The sequence below is a fragment of the Rhamphochromis longiceps genome, linkage group LG7 (genome assembly GCF_057381845.1).
Source record: "Rhamphochromis longiceps isolate RC_006_pf linkage group LG7, R_longiceps_female_GT1.1, whole genome shotgun sequence".
Classification (NCBI taxonomy): domain Eukaryota; kingdom Metazoa; phylum Chordata; class Actinopteri; order Cichliformes; family Cichlidae; genus Rhamphochromis; species Rhamphochromis longiceps.
In genome coordinates this window covers 69,673,145-69,687,738 of record NC_140563.1, presented here as the reverse complement: position 1 = coordinate 69,687,738, position 14,594 = coordinate 69,673,145, and the positions used below count along the sequence as shown (strand labels likewise).

The window sequence follows — 14,594 nt, the reverse complement described above, 5'->3', positions numbered from 1 at the left end:
AACCAGCTTCCAGTTTGGATTCAGGAGACAGACACTATCTCTACTTTCAAGATTAGGCTTCAAACTTTCCTTTTTGCTAAAGCATATAGTTAGGGCTGGACCAGGTGACCCTGAATCCTCCCTTAGTTATGCTGCAATAGACGTAGGCAGCCGGGGATTCCCATGATGCATTGAGTTTTTCCTTTCCAGTCACCTTTCTCACTCACTATGTATTAATAGACCTCTCTGCATTGAATCATATCTGTTATTAACCTCTGTCTCTCTTCCACAGCATGTCTTTATCCTGTCTTCCTTCTCTCACCCCAACCGGTCGCAGCAGATGGCCCCGCCCCTCCCTGAGCCTGGTTCTGCCGGAGGTTTCTTCCTGTTAAAAGGGAGTTTTTCCTTCCCACTGTCGCCAAAGTGCTTGCTCATACACAGCAAAAATGCCAGTGTTGATTTTTCAGTGTTAGTAGATTTCAACAGAGTTCCGAGTTAGTTCAACACTTAATCGAGTTAAAATAACACATCGGGAGTTGATTCCTGAAAAGTGTAAGTGTAGATTTTAGTCGTTACTGCATTTTAACACTGTGGGTGTTAAATTAGACCACACCTTCATTTCCTGTGGAGCTTCGCAATCCAGAATCTTCGGTCGCCATTTTTTCTTGCTGATGCGGTAAGTTTTATTCGGTTAAATATTAAGTTTTAGATTGATGTTAGAACAAGTAACATGATAACTAGTAAAAGAAATAGTATTTATATCAAAATACATCATCTTTAAGTGTCATATTTGAATTTTAACTGTTTTTGTTAAGCTGGGCTACTGCTAGCTAGAACTCTGCAAAGTACCAGTTTCTTTCCTAATATTCATTTAGCATAATCTGGCTATTGGCAGACTGTAATGAATATTACATGTTAATATATTTCACAGTTTTTATTAAATGCCTTTTATTTATTTTCGAATTAAACTGCCAAAGCCTTAGGGTCAGTGGTCTCAAACTCGCGGCCCAGAGGCCACTCGTGGCCCAAAGGCCACTTGCGGCCCACGTCAGGTGAGGTGAAGAAGTATAATGCAATTTGGCCCTTAAAGTGACTTTTTTTTGTCATTAGCCAAAAATGATTTAATATAAAGGCAATGAGGGCAGAGTGTTACCGGCCCTCATGGGTAGTGTAGTCCGTGCTGCGGGGAGAACGTGTGGAACTGCCCCTCCCGTTGTGTGTTTGAGCGCGAGAGAGGGAGAAAGTAAGAGCTGTTACCGATGAGAAATGGAAGAAGAGAGCATGTAAATATAATAATAACCACTGCCGCCAAAATGAGTGCCTGGTTGTAAGAAAGCTGTTAAGATTCGACTGTACACTGTGTTCGCTGACAGTAAAGCTACAAGCCCGACAACCCAGCGTATTGGCCAGAGGTGTCATTACCACGGTTCAGAGCCGCGGACCTGGCCGAGGTAACAAGAGAGTACACTGAAAAAAAATTGGAGTGACATTTACTTAAAAAAAGCTAGGCAACTTTTTCCACACAGAAAGTGCTTGTAATCTTTACTCGGGCTATTTCTAAGTAATATTTACTTACTAGAACCATCTATTTTTTATGTGAAATACACAAGTAAATTGCACTGGCAATACTCATCTACAGGTTGTAACTTTTACTCAGAATACCATTGCATCCAATTACAAAACCCAAGTGAACATTGCTGATATTTCTTTGTGTTTCTTACTCATCTTTTCTTTGTTATATTCTATGTAATTATTAAGTAATATTTATTATGAATGTACTAGTTAATATTAATCGAATTGAATAAATATTCTTATTATTCTATTAAATAATAAATCAATATTTTCTAAAACAAATATTTGCAGCTTAAGAGACACTTTTATTTCACAGTTGAAATGGCATAGATATATTTAAAATATCTACATAACATTATAACCACAAAAAACATGGCCATAGAACTTCTTGATCGCAAATTTCAAAACAGAGCATATACACATATACAAAAAAACAACAACATGCTATTCAAAAACTCAGTGTGCACTGTCCCCTTTCTTCTAATCAACTTTCAGAACACATACATCAACTCTGTCCATTAACAGTTGCAATCACTACCTTTGCAGACATTCTCAGAACGTTCAGGACAGAAAGAACTTGTATAAAACTGAGCAACATTTGAAATTACTGTCAGAAAACAGACAAAATGCAAACAAATTAATTGTGCTGGACAAAAGCACAAATAACACTGGAACACTCACACTAAAAGTTTCTTGTGGAGAGACTGGACCTTTGGTGACATTTTAAGGATGTCAAGCTCAAGAAACAGCTTCTGAAATACCTCAAACGTATATTTCAGTTTCAGTGGGTAACTTAAGTTGACAGCATAGATGACACCCATGAGCAGGAGGCAAGCGTTTGTCACACTTCCGCAGTCCTCCAGAATTTCTGTCCCCTCAATGATGACCGACACGTTCACAGGATCTTGGTTTTCCTGTGCCACATTGGGATGGATTACGATGATCTTCATCATGTGATTACTGCAGTCCTCTTTCAATGCTTCTTGGCTGACGTCCTCCTGTGAAAACAAACAAACCACAATTAGAAATAACTAGAATAGATTCCAAGTAAAAGAAAAGGTTAAGAGAAAAAAAATGTAAAAATAAAAAAGAGGTATACTCAATTTAGTATACTCAAATCAAACAATATTCATATGGCACTTTTCATACGTAAAGTTACAGAACGTGCTTCACAGAGGCTGACCCTGAGACAAAGAAAATCACTTTTGGGGGCCATCCAGCCTGGAGCTGTCCATGGGACGGCACGCGTGTTGGTAGACCAGAACCATTAAATCATTAAAATAGGTTATAAAGGTATAATCAAATTAAATACTCTTTTGCTCATAAAATAAAGTTAATAAGTGATCGTTAAATAGTCAGAAAAAAACCAGACAAAAGGCAAGTTAAAGTTTAAGGCAGATAAGATAAAGATTAAATATGATTTAAAAAATAAAGGGTAAGAGCATAAAGATTTAAGAAATTAGTTAAAAGCCTGATTGAAAATATTAATCTTGAGTCTTTTTTAAAAAACATCACGAGTGTAGAGAATCTTTGACCTTCAATATATCATCACAAGTGAAGACCAGATTATAAGGTTAGACAATTTTAATACAGTCATTATGATCATCAGATACCTGATGGTCTTTGATCAGCTCCTCTCCACTCTCTCCAAGATACTCAACTAAGCAACGAATGATAATGTCCCTTCTGCCATCGACATGATGCTATTAAACCCAAAAAGAAAATTTATTGCAGAAAATACACAACATAACATATGTAACATACATACATAACAGCACATACAGATGTAAACAGAAAGTTACTCATGGAGAATGTAAGCCTGCAGCTACATTCTAACGTTGTGAAGTGTACAACTTAACATGAATTTCTCAACGATGTGTGTTAAGACAAGAGTCCAGTGCATGTCATAATCTGTGGGTCCAGAAACTGTCTCTGCCCAGTGAGGAAAGTTTTCTGCCTCATCACTGGACATGCAAATGAATTTTTTGCAACATATCAGTACCTCCTATCACAATATTAACCAGTCAAGGACAGGAATTCCCACACACAAGAGTAATATTTTGTGAAATAATTGTATTGGAGTCTATGGGCAGCAGGAAGGGATCTCGCTGCACTCAGAGGGTCACTTTGAAAATTCTGTAAATTTCTCTGCTTTTGAGCGCATATTAAGGGAGAGATGACAGGTTTGTATACACTTGTAGAGACAATCATGTGCATAAATTGTTAATTGTGGCCACAGTGTCAGGATCAGGAGAACAGTTTCAGCCAACACAGACACTGATCAGAATAAAGGACAAGTTCAGTATTTTACACTTAAAGCCCTGTTTTCAGTTTATGATGAAATCGAACGATTTTGATTGAAATTTGGACACATGCTGCTGGCCCGAGCTTTTTTGGTTTCTGTGGTAGCACATCCCCACCTCCACAATGGCTTCATAGGTGCACTGGAACAATCCTTCCTAAAATGCATAAAACTGTCGTTTACAAAGACGTGAAACTCACCGAGTGGTCAGAAGTGTTCACTGATATGTTCACACAAAAATCGCTGCAAAAGATACTTTCCAACTGGTTTTTATTGTAGTTTTTGTCCAACTCCATTGACTTGTATTAGATGTGCTGTGATGTACGGTATTAGTCCGCCGCTATTCCATTCTATTATTCAAGCTCTCGGCGGAAGAATGTACAGGTGTAAGGCGTTTGAAAAAATAGGTCCAGTTTTACAACAAATGGTAAAACACCTGTTGGAAAGCATTTTTGCAACGATTTGTGTGTGAACATATCAGTGAACACCCCTGACCACTCGGTGAGTTTCACGTCTTTGTATGAAGCCATTGTGGAGGTGGGGGTGTGCTACCACAGAAACCAAAAAAGCTCCGGCCAGCAGCATGTGTCCAAATTTCAATCAAAATCGTTCGATTTCATCATAAACAATCTGAAAACAAAGCTTTAAGTTTAAAATAACAAACTTGTCAACTTGTCCTTTAAATAAGAGTGATACATTCTCAGTGTGTATGACCTCATCTTTTCCATTAGATTATGTAATTAAAATAATTTAAAATTTTACCTTATTGAGTGAGTCCAACATTGGTTTTATTTTGGTCCCTGCAGTCCCGCCCTTCCTTCGAAATATCTCCAGGAGTTTGGTGGTGTACCTGTCCAATCTGGACAAAAACGTTCGCTCCAGATGAATTGTGGTTATTCGCTTAAACTCCTCTTTGATCTGAAATGAGAGATAAAACACAAAATCATGTCAAAGATGACTCATGAGATCTCACATACACTTAGTTGCTGCATGAACAAGAACTGGATTTACCTGATTTTCACAGAACAGAGAAGGCCACCTCTCTAAGAGGTCTTGGATTGCGGGGCAATCCTTGACAACCTCTTTTCTTCTCATAGCGAAAGACTTCTCCATTTTCTCATTAATTGCCCTCTCATTGTTCTTCTTCTTCATTTCCTTCAGCAAATCTAGTCTATCCATCTCTAAGGTTTCCTCAGTCTCACCGAATGGCAGTGGTGGCAGATAGTTGACTTCAGCTTTTTTGGCCCTTTTAAAGCCTTTAAGTGAACCCTCTTCACTGGAGCATCGTCTCTTCAGTGTGTTCACCTCGAGCTCTGGAATGGCTAATTGGCGACCTCTTAACTTTGCCCTGTAGTTGCCCATTTTATACTTTATCCTCTGTTGCCAACCATATAGGCCATTAAAAGAACCTGGCTCTTTGAGGCATGGGTATTTTGCTACCAAGGCTTCAGCAACAGCTAAAATCTGGACACCAGTTGGATATGCTGTGAAGCCAAATATAGTCTCTGCAAGCTTCTCAAGAATGCTACTAGTTACGCTTGGGTTGTTCAAAAGTGTGCCATCATTTTCATAAGCTTGCTTTCCTGCTTCCAGTGCAAGGTCTATATCATAAGAGAAGTCTGGTATTTCAAACTTAAATGGCCATGGCTTAGACCTGTAGGATGGTCCACTCTCATCTGGGGAGGACAACAGGATTGTGTCGCATACAGATGAGGAGGAGCTTGCTTCTGTAGATAGTGGAACTGGAGATTCGACTTCTGACATGTCCACAGTAGTGAGACTTAAGATTACTGGTTCAGTTTTTACTACTTTGAGGTTAGCTTTATCTTGTACTTCCTCAATCGAGGTCAAAGTGAAGAACTGACCATCGAAATCCATGTCCTGGTACATAACAGTGAATGGTCCTGTAATATCAAATGTCTCTCGAAGAACATCATTGAGGTCCTGAAGTGTGCTTGGGATGCCTGCAGGTAAAAGTAGTTTGTGGACATCATCCTCCCCAAAAATTATCCGCAGTTTCGCTGAGGGTGCCATATCAACAGGAAGAAGCTGCAACAACAGAAGAGAAATACAGACATTTATTCACAAGCTTCTCTCCTCACATTTCAAAAAGATAGGCAAATGTGGTGCTTTAAAGTTGTCAGGCGTCTTCCTGCAAGGGTGTATGAAGCCAAAGGATAAAAATCTTTAAGCTCTCTTTGCTCAAGTAACTGCACACTCCCTGTGTTCTCCAGCTCATAACTCCTCAGGTGTTCATTGTACCATGTATTTTGTTGTCTCACGAAAAAAGTCAGTTTGTTACAAATCACCATTATCTGTAACACTTCAGAAAAGTCAGGCAGTCCTGCAGTGGAACCACAACACAACAACATTCCCACTGCATAGTTGGTGCCTAAACTGCACACATTATTGGCAACATGCACAGCTGTAACAGCAGGGAATCTGCATTTCACCAGGTCTTTTAGATCATCCTTAAGCACATCTAAAGAGACCTCTGTTGTTTTTGTGACCGCAAGTGATGGTTTGACAGAATGTGATTGATGATATGCAACCATGAGCTGGTGCTTATTTGCAAGAGACAGCAAAATATTCCTGAAACAACCAGTGTGTCTTACCACCTTCTTGAAAAAGCTGTGTTTGGCCTCGAATCTCATTGTCCAGAGGGCAGCTAGGGGGCCAAATTCCCGAATGAGCTGAGGATAGTGCTCAAGGAAATGGTGCTTGGGAATGAGCTTATGTTGGGGGAAAACATCAAGGAATCTGCTTCGGTGTTCTGAAATGATGCTGTCAAGATAGCAAATGCTTTCTTCAGTATGGGCTCGAGACATGACAAGGTCCACAATGTCTTTCAGTGTCATCAGCATCTGCCATACAGGCTCTTGTTGGGGTACTTTTAAACCTATAATCAGAGGCAAAAGACGTAATAAGCACCAATTTTCATGTGCGTTGCCCCCTACTGATTTTCGAGTCGAAAAGTTAGCAGGAATGAGATGAGGGCGATTTGTTTTATCACTCCACTTGTATGGGAAATTGGAAATGGCATCATTCAGTTCCATGAGAGAAAAATATTTTTTCTTGATCAAGTTATCAAATGCCAAAGCCAGTTCCACTGGAACAATACCCTCCAGCAGATCATGTAAAACATCTGGAGGGTAACCAGATGTAACATGAAAATGCTCAAGTTTTTCTGACAATGCACACTGTTTTTTTACACCATAACAATGAGGGTGATCTGGACTAGACACAGCTGTCTGTACATGCAGTGTATGTTGATCTTTGGTTCTTTGATGAAAAGACCCAGATCTCACTTCATTGGACTGAAACTTGGATCGCTCCCCAACACAAAACCGGCAGATGTATGACCCTGCAAAGCTTTCGACAAATCCTGCCACAGAGTGCGCCCCCAAATTATCTGCCACCACACTGACCACAGTCCCTTTAATGGCTTTCCCTAACGCTGGAACAAAAAGACCATCTTTCTCCAAGCTTTGGATATCTGTTAACAGTGGCTCTAAAACTCGCTGGAATCCAAACTGCTTGGTGTCTTCAGCCTTACACAGAATTGCAAGGTAGATTGATGTCAATGTGGAACGTAATTGCACCGGAATGTTTCCCAACACCCAATAGACAGCTGTGACTTTGTGCTTTTTTCGAGATGTCCCAAGAGGATTACATACCTCAAAGTCATCAATGTACAGGATGAGACTCACTCTGTTCTCCTCTACAGAGAAAAACTTGTTGTTTTGATAGTGAGATCCATCACGAAATGTCTGGTACTTAAAGTCATTTTCAGTTTTTTTTTCACCTTCAAATGTGTTTTCTTGAAAAGACTTACTTAGGACCTGCACCAAGGAGGGCAATATTGGGACATACTGGAAGGTTTTGCCCTTTTTTTTATCAAGTATGTGTTCTTCTGGTTCAACAACTGAAAAATGCTTCTTCATAAATTCTCTTCTCTTGTAATAAGTTGTGAAAGGGCCACCTGTCCCCAAGGCAGTACTTATAGGGTGTGTCTCACAAAGATTTTTCACTAAATCTGAGATAATGGCTGGATCCAGATCACAGTTATGGCTTTTCAAGGTGGACACCACCACATCTCTTAAAAGTGGACCAGATGCAGAGGTGGATATAAACTGAAGCTCATCTACTATTTCATCAATGCATTTGTTTGGGACATTGAACATGCTTTCTAACTTTAAAAATAGATGGCCAAATTTCTCTTTTATATCTTGAGACAACTCCTGTGGTTCCCCATCCCAAAGCTCTAAGCTCTCTTCCACATAGGTCTCATCCTGAGCAAACATGGGTTCATTAGGTTTGCTTTTTAATACTTCAGTTTTAAAATCCTCAAGGGTGTGTGACTGGTGTTTTCTGTGTCTATGTGTAGCAAAGGTGGAATAAATATTTGTACTGAAGTTGCAGTCTTTGAAGACACATGCAACTACTTCAAACTTCCTTAAGTGGTTGTTAAGATGCTCAAAATACTGCTTCTCTGAATTAAAAAAAACAGAGCAGCAAAGTAGACAAGTAAATGAAAGAGGTCCACTTTGTGTGACCATCTTCACATGGTGTCGAGACAAATGGGTCTTAAGGGCATTAAATGTTTTAAACGAGCAAGGGCAATCAGTGTGAAGACAAGGGACTGACTGGCTGCGACCACCATTTCCATGCTTTAGTCTGTAGTGTTTTAACAATCCCAACCTCTTCTCTGACTCAAAGCTACATATCTTACACATCCATCTCATGTTGTGGCACCTTAAACAGACAAATTATGTGACAAGTTAAACCTAATCGTTACTAATTTGATCTTACCTTGTGGAGTTCAAATTAGCAGTCAGAAGGTCCTATGTTCTGTAAAAAAAAAAAAAAAGAAAAAAAAAAAAAGGTTATCTATATGCTTTTCAACTAATTTCTACTAACTCAAGGATGCACACTGATATTATTATTATTTTTTTTACATATGTTAGTTCGGTGGCAAATTTAAAACAGGTCAATATGAAGACTTGAGTGAAATCGAGTGCGTATATCGTTTTTTGTTTTGTTATTTTTCAAAATACACCTCATGGCAGCTGTGCAGCAATTATTTTAAACTGGACCGTGGTCGTTTTATTCACAAAGACGTTAGTTAAGGCAGCAGGCGTGTGTTGTTTAGGTGGCCATCTAAGCTGTAAAGTGCTGTGGGAAATTCTGGACATACCTCCTGCCAGGAAAGTTAGTCAGCAAGTCTAGCAGGAAAATACACTATTTGCTAGCGCAGCTTCTTTCAGTGCGGAGAAACTGACTTAAGTAGGTGAGCCAACAGGAACGTACAAAGTTTGTTCCGCTTAAAACTTACATTCATGGTTCTACTTCTTCCCGTTTCCGTCAAGTCTGCCAACCGTCGAAATGTGGACCATGGTATGTCTGAAGAAAGACCGCTCAAATGTGGGGAGGGGCTTTGACGTCATGCTCCGAATGCAGAAAAGGTGGCCATATTCACTGATGTCACTCCATTACATTTTACTTGGAAATATCAACTAATTAAGCCAATGAATTGGTTTAGTGAATATTACTTGGATCGAATGATTCAATTTACATACAAAACTGAGGACACATAATTACAAACAATCCTCAAGTAATGCACTACAAGAAAAACTGCTATTTTAAAGTAATAGCACTGAATTTGTAATTTTTTGTAAAATTTATATAGCTAATTGAAATAATAATTACAGGGCCAAAAAAACATTTTTTTCAGTGTACAAACATGTGGAGGGATTGGCTTTGTTAGTTCAGTGAGAGTCAAAAACTAATGTGTACACTTATTTCTGCATTTTTATTTTGTTAAATATGAATAAAATTACAGCAGAAGTGCTGCAAAGTGTCTGACCAGAAAGAGAGGACCATTGTGTTAATTTGGTAGTTCAATTAAAGGCATCGGTTAGTTAAGAGGGAGAGGGGGGGATGCGTTCATATTTGCAGTTTTGTCTTGTTATACAATATTTGAAATTTAAAAACGAACAAACCAAACGCTACATTGTCAGGAATATTTGTGGGGAGGGTTTTTATCGCTTAAAATATATAAAAAATAATAAAATAGAAATATGGTTCCTACTAACCCCTGTGATAGTTGAGAGAATACTGTATTGCAGTCATGTTACACAGCTTGTACTACTTAAAAAATGGATCAAGGATGTTTTTCTTAACAAAATTAATTTTAACTCAGTCTAAAGGGACTAGACATGCTAGATATTTTGCAAAGAAATGGTGTTATATGCTGGACCTTATTTTACTCTTGGCAGGTGGTGATATGCTGGTTCCCGAGAAGAGATGAACTAATCAAAGTCAGCTTTTCAAGACAGCCCCAAGACTCTTCGCAACTTGTGTTCAAATGTGAGGCCGTTGTCAGGTGATAAATGCAAGGAAGAGGCACTCAACTGACATGAAACATGTCAAAGACAACATGAAGGTGACATTTCAACATAGGCAAAAAGTGGTTCAAGAACCTGCCATAGCTTCTACTGTCCTGGACCTTTTCCCAAGATTTCTGGATACACCTGGCTTGGTAAGGCATAAAATAATTTAATGACTGCTTTGTGGTTCCTTTGTTTGTTTTCTTGTTAATGTGTTGTTTCTGTTGTTACACTTTGTGTTTAAGATTGACCAAGACTTCACAATACTGTTTGTTGGGCAGGAAGTGTCTGGTAAGTTCCTTGCAAAGTGGCCAACATTCTTCAAGCCAAGGATCATCAAAGATTGCAAAAATCTGTCCCAGAGTACAGAATTGGATGAGCTGCTCATTTCTGCACAGCGTTACTCTAACGAGGCTGGTAAGTGTAAGTTGGAAATGGTAGATTTTGCATGCCTTTACAGCATTTGCTTAATTCCCACAACACAATATATCACTCATTTCTGTATGGTATGAAAACAAGCTTACAAACATGTTAAACCTGAAATGACATTTAATGTAGTTTGAACACAAAAAAAGTTACATAATCTTACTATTGTTATGACTCGATATCTACTTCACTTGGTGGCCAGAAGATTTTAAGTCTCTAGAAATGAATTTTTATACCAAGGCGCTGGAAAACTGCCTTATTAGAAAAATTATCAGGTGTCTAAAATGTCATCATGGTATTACATAACGTGGAAAAATGACTGCTGTGGTCCTTTAAATGACAGTAATTGTGATGATCTTAATTTCTATTCTGTAGTTTGGGACTGCGAGGCGGCTGCCATCTTTTGCTGCTTCACTTCACTCCAACATCTAAGGGAAGGACGTCTTCAAAGATTAGCACATCAGATGCTGCTCACCACCTAATGAAATTCATCAAGGTATGCTTTTTAGAATTGTATATTTCTCTTTTGATGAGAACAGATGCAAATTATCAACGGCTGATATTTTAAGATGGCAAGGTGATCCAACCTGCAGCAGATGTATCTATCCCAGACAAGCTTGGTGTTGCAGGACTGACATGTCATTGTTTCTATTAAAACTAAATGTACACATTGAAACAAAAATAATTGTGCGCGCGGAGTGAAACATTTTAATATTGTCATAATTTCAAACAGCAATGCCTCAACGTCAGATTATCAATTTTGTTTAATGTGAATCACTTGGTTTCTTTCTCTCCCTCAGGTGGGAGGTAGCACAGAGGCTTTTCTTAAGGCTGGCCCCACTCAGCCATTCGTCCTGTGGGTTGGAGAAAGAAAGAACATCATCCAAAGTTTCTACCCAAAGTTTCTACATTGTCCTAGATCAAAAGGTCATTCCCTGTGTGACACAGATGGGAGATGCAGGTTTTGACAAGGCAAAACTTTTCAAGGCACATTTTTTAATTTGCCGTGTCCTTTGATAAGGCATTGGACAACTTCTACACATTCATCCAGACCATCAAGTGTATGGCATTGATGTTGGCAGCGTGAAGGACAGTCCTCGGGTCAATGAAACAAGAGGAAGTCTTCACTGTACGGTTTAAAGATATCCACTATTCAGCACTTTGACTGGAAATGTTCATCTGTTACATTTGCAAGATACACCACACAAGTTGCTCAGTGTTATTTAGACATTTGAAGTTCCAGCATGGTTTGTACCCAGGAAAGTTTTTACGTTTGACCTGTGGAGAGCCTGGATGTTCATTTATCTTTCACACGTACTCTGGTTACAAGCGGCACTTATTCCGAGCACATGGAGACTGCGTTCACTCTGAGGTCATCAACAATTTTGAGCCTGTACCTAACGATGGAACCTCTGTTTCACAGCCTGTAAATGTGGCTCATCCCATGACAATAACTACACCGGTTCCAGTTGAAAAAAGGCAAATACTGAACATGTGCAGCTCTGTTATTGCTCAAGTACAATCATCAGGAGTTCCTGAAAGTACTGTACAGTGTTTAGTTGGTTCATTGGAGGAACTGGTTAATGACATCCATGCACATGCAAAACAATCTGTTGTCGACTGTTTGTCAACTGATACATCAAGAGAAACCTTAGAAAAAGTTGAGGATTGCTTTGATCAGCTTGAAAATCCATTTTCATGTCTTAACACAGAATCTAAAAGGATAAGATATTTTGAGCAAAAATGGAAAATAGTTGAACCCATAGAGCATGTTCTTGGTGTGCGTTTTGATGTACGCAAAGATAGAACAACAGGGACATACAGGCAAGTTCCTGTCAATGATAAATTCATGTACGTTCCTATCATGGGATCCCTTTCATCTATGTTTCGAAACAGTGAACTTTGTAGCAGTTTCCAGAAAAAAAAACTAAACATGGAGGGATTGTACAGAGATTTAAATGACGGCTCCTACTTCAAAAATCACAGTTTATTCTCACAACAAGAACATGCTCTCCAGATCCAGCTCTACTATGACGATTTTGAAACTGCTAATCCTTTAGGCTCAAAAAAGGGGGTGCACAAACTTGGTTGTATTTATTTTGTTTTGAGAAATTTGCCACCAGAGTTAAATTCTGTGGTGATGAACATTCATCTTGTAGCCCTTTTTCATTCAGAAGACTTAAAAAAATATGGGTTTGATCCTATCCTAAAGCCACTTGTTGATGATCTAAAGATTTTAGAGACTGAAGGAATGCAAGTGCCCTTTTCAGCCACACCTGTGAGAGGTTCGCTTTTTCAGATTACAGGTGACAACTTGGCTTTACATAGCATTTTTGGTTTTGTTGAATCATTTAGTGCAAACTATTGTTGTAGATTTTGTTTAACTGATAAGACAGAGTCGCAGTCAGTTTTTAGTGAAGATCATGTAGGCTTAACACTGCGTTCCAAAGAACTTCATTACAAACACTGTGGTGCCATTCAACAAAATCCTGCTTTGGCCTCAACATTTGGTGTAAAAAGAAATTGTTTACTCAATTCACTTCGGCTGTTCCATATTTCAGACAACTATGCTGTAGACATAATGCATGATCTACTAGAGGGAGTGGTGCAGTATGAGTTAAAGCTTGTGTTTCAGTACTTGATTAAGACCTCTTTGATATCCTTGAATTCATTGTCACAGAGAATTATAAGCTTTAACTACGGATATGCACAGAGAAGGAACAGGCCAGGTGGGCTAAAACTGGATGACAACAGCAAAGATCTTGGGCTTAATGCTGTGCAGTCATGGTGTCTTTTGCGGAATAGCCCATTGATTTTTGGAGATATCGTTTGCAGAAATGATGGACATTGGAACTTGCTACTTTTGTTAGTTCAAATTGTGAACATTGTTTTTTCACCCATTATAACTCATGGCATGACTTGCTATTTGAAACATCTGATTGCCGATCATCACAAGGCTTTCAAATCTCTCTTTCCAGAACGGAATTTGATTCCAAAGCACCACCTAATGATCCATTACCCACGCTGCATTAGAAAAATTGGGCCACTCATACATATGTGGTGCATGAGATTTGAAGCAAAGCACAAGTTCTTCAAAAGATCTGTAAAGAACTTTAAAAATATCACAAAAACACTAGTAAAAAAACATCAGAATCAATTAGCCTTTCATTTTGAAAATTTTTATTTTAAAAGATTACAGTTCGGCCCCATTAATGAAGTCTTGGCCAGCAGCTTAAAAGGCAGTGAAGCACTGAATAAAATGTTTGATGTTTCTTCTATTGTTTCTACAACTTCCTGGGTCAAAAGTTATGGTACAGAATATCAAGTTGGGATGTATGTTTGTTCTGGTGTTGAAAATGAGATGCCTTTGTTCAGTAAGATTGTCAGTATAATTGTTAGCGATTTCAATACTTATCTTCTAACTTGTAAGGTCTCAACAGTATATTTCAATGATCACTTAAATGCATTTGTTATTGAGGATGGATTAGATGTCTTTGCACTGATCTCTGTAGATGATCTGGTGTACTATAGACCTTATGATAGGCAATTTTCAAATGGCACTGATGACAAAATGTACATTGTCCCATACTGTAATTTTGTATGACTTGTTTACTTGTGGTGTATCTGAATACAAAGTATTTTGGAACGTTAATGTCTTGTATTTCTTTGTAATGGGTGGATGTTGGGGGTTAATTGTAGCAGTAGAGATATCAGAGATTAATGGGAGTTTATTGTAATCTGGTGGTATTAATGATTTGACTGACACTAGTGTTAGTGTTAGAAAATTAACACTATTCAGAGTTGAATTTTTTAACACCAGGGCTAGTGTAAAGTACCACCAACACTATTCGGTGTTAATTTTTAACACTTAACACCAGTGTAGAATATTTTTGACACTGGTCAGTGTTACTCAGTGTTATTTTAAC

The 14,594-nt window shown here is 38.6% G+C and overlaps 1 protein-coding gene and 2 long non-coding RNA genes across 3 annotated transcripts; 2 read left to right on the top strand and 1 right to left on the bottom strand.

Moving 5' to 3' along the window:
* Nucleotides 1-419: 419 nt before the first annotated feature.
* Nucleotides 420-10,508, top strand: LOC146666919 (uncharacterized). Its single transcript, XR_014912823.1, has 3 exons — nucleotides 420-655; nucleotides 10,132-10,394; nucleotides 10,488-10,508. It is a non-coding gene; the product is annotated as an uncharacterized LOC146666919 (long non-coding RNA).
* Nucleotides 1,844-6,507, bottom strand: LOC146666920 (uncharacterized). Its single transcript, XM_085411492.1, has 5 exons — nucleotides 6,469-6,507; nucleotides 4,865-5,902; nucleotides 4,616-4,771; nucleotides 3,165-3,254; nucleotides 1,844-2,549 (listed from the first exon to the last, which is right to left on the bottom strand). The coding sequence occupies exons 1-5, from the start codon at nucleotides 6,505-6,507 to the stop codon at nucleotides 2,229-2,231; spliced, it is 1,644 nt and encodes a 547-aa protein (XP_085267618.1). The 3' UTR covers nucleotides 1,844-2,228.
* Nucleotides 10,509-10,521: 13 nt separating the features above from the next.
* On the top strand, nucleotides 10,522-14,320 carry LOC146666918 (uncharacterized). Its single transcript, XR_014912822.1, has 3 exons — nucleotides 10,522-10,659; nucleotides 11,044-11,164; nucleotides 11,469-14,320. It is a non-coding gene; the product is annotated as an uncharacterized LOC146666918 (long non-coding RNA).
* Nucleotides 14,321-14,594: the final 274 nt, after the last annotated feature.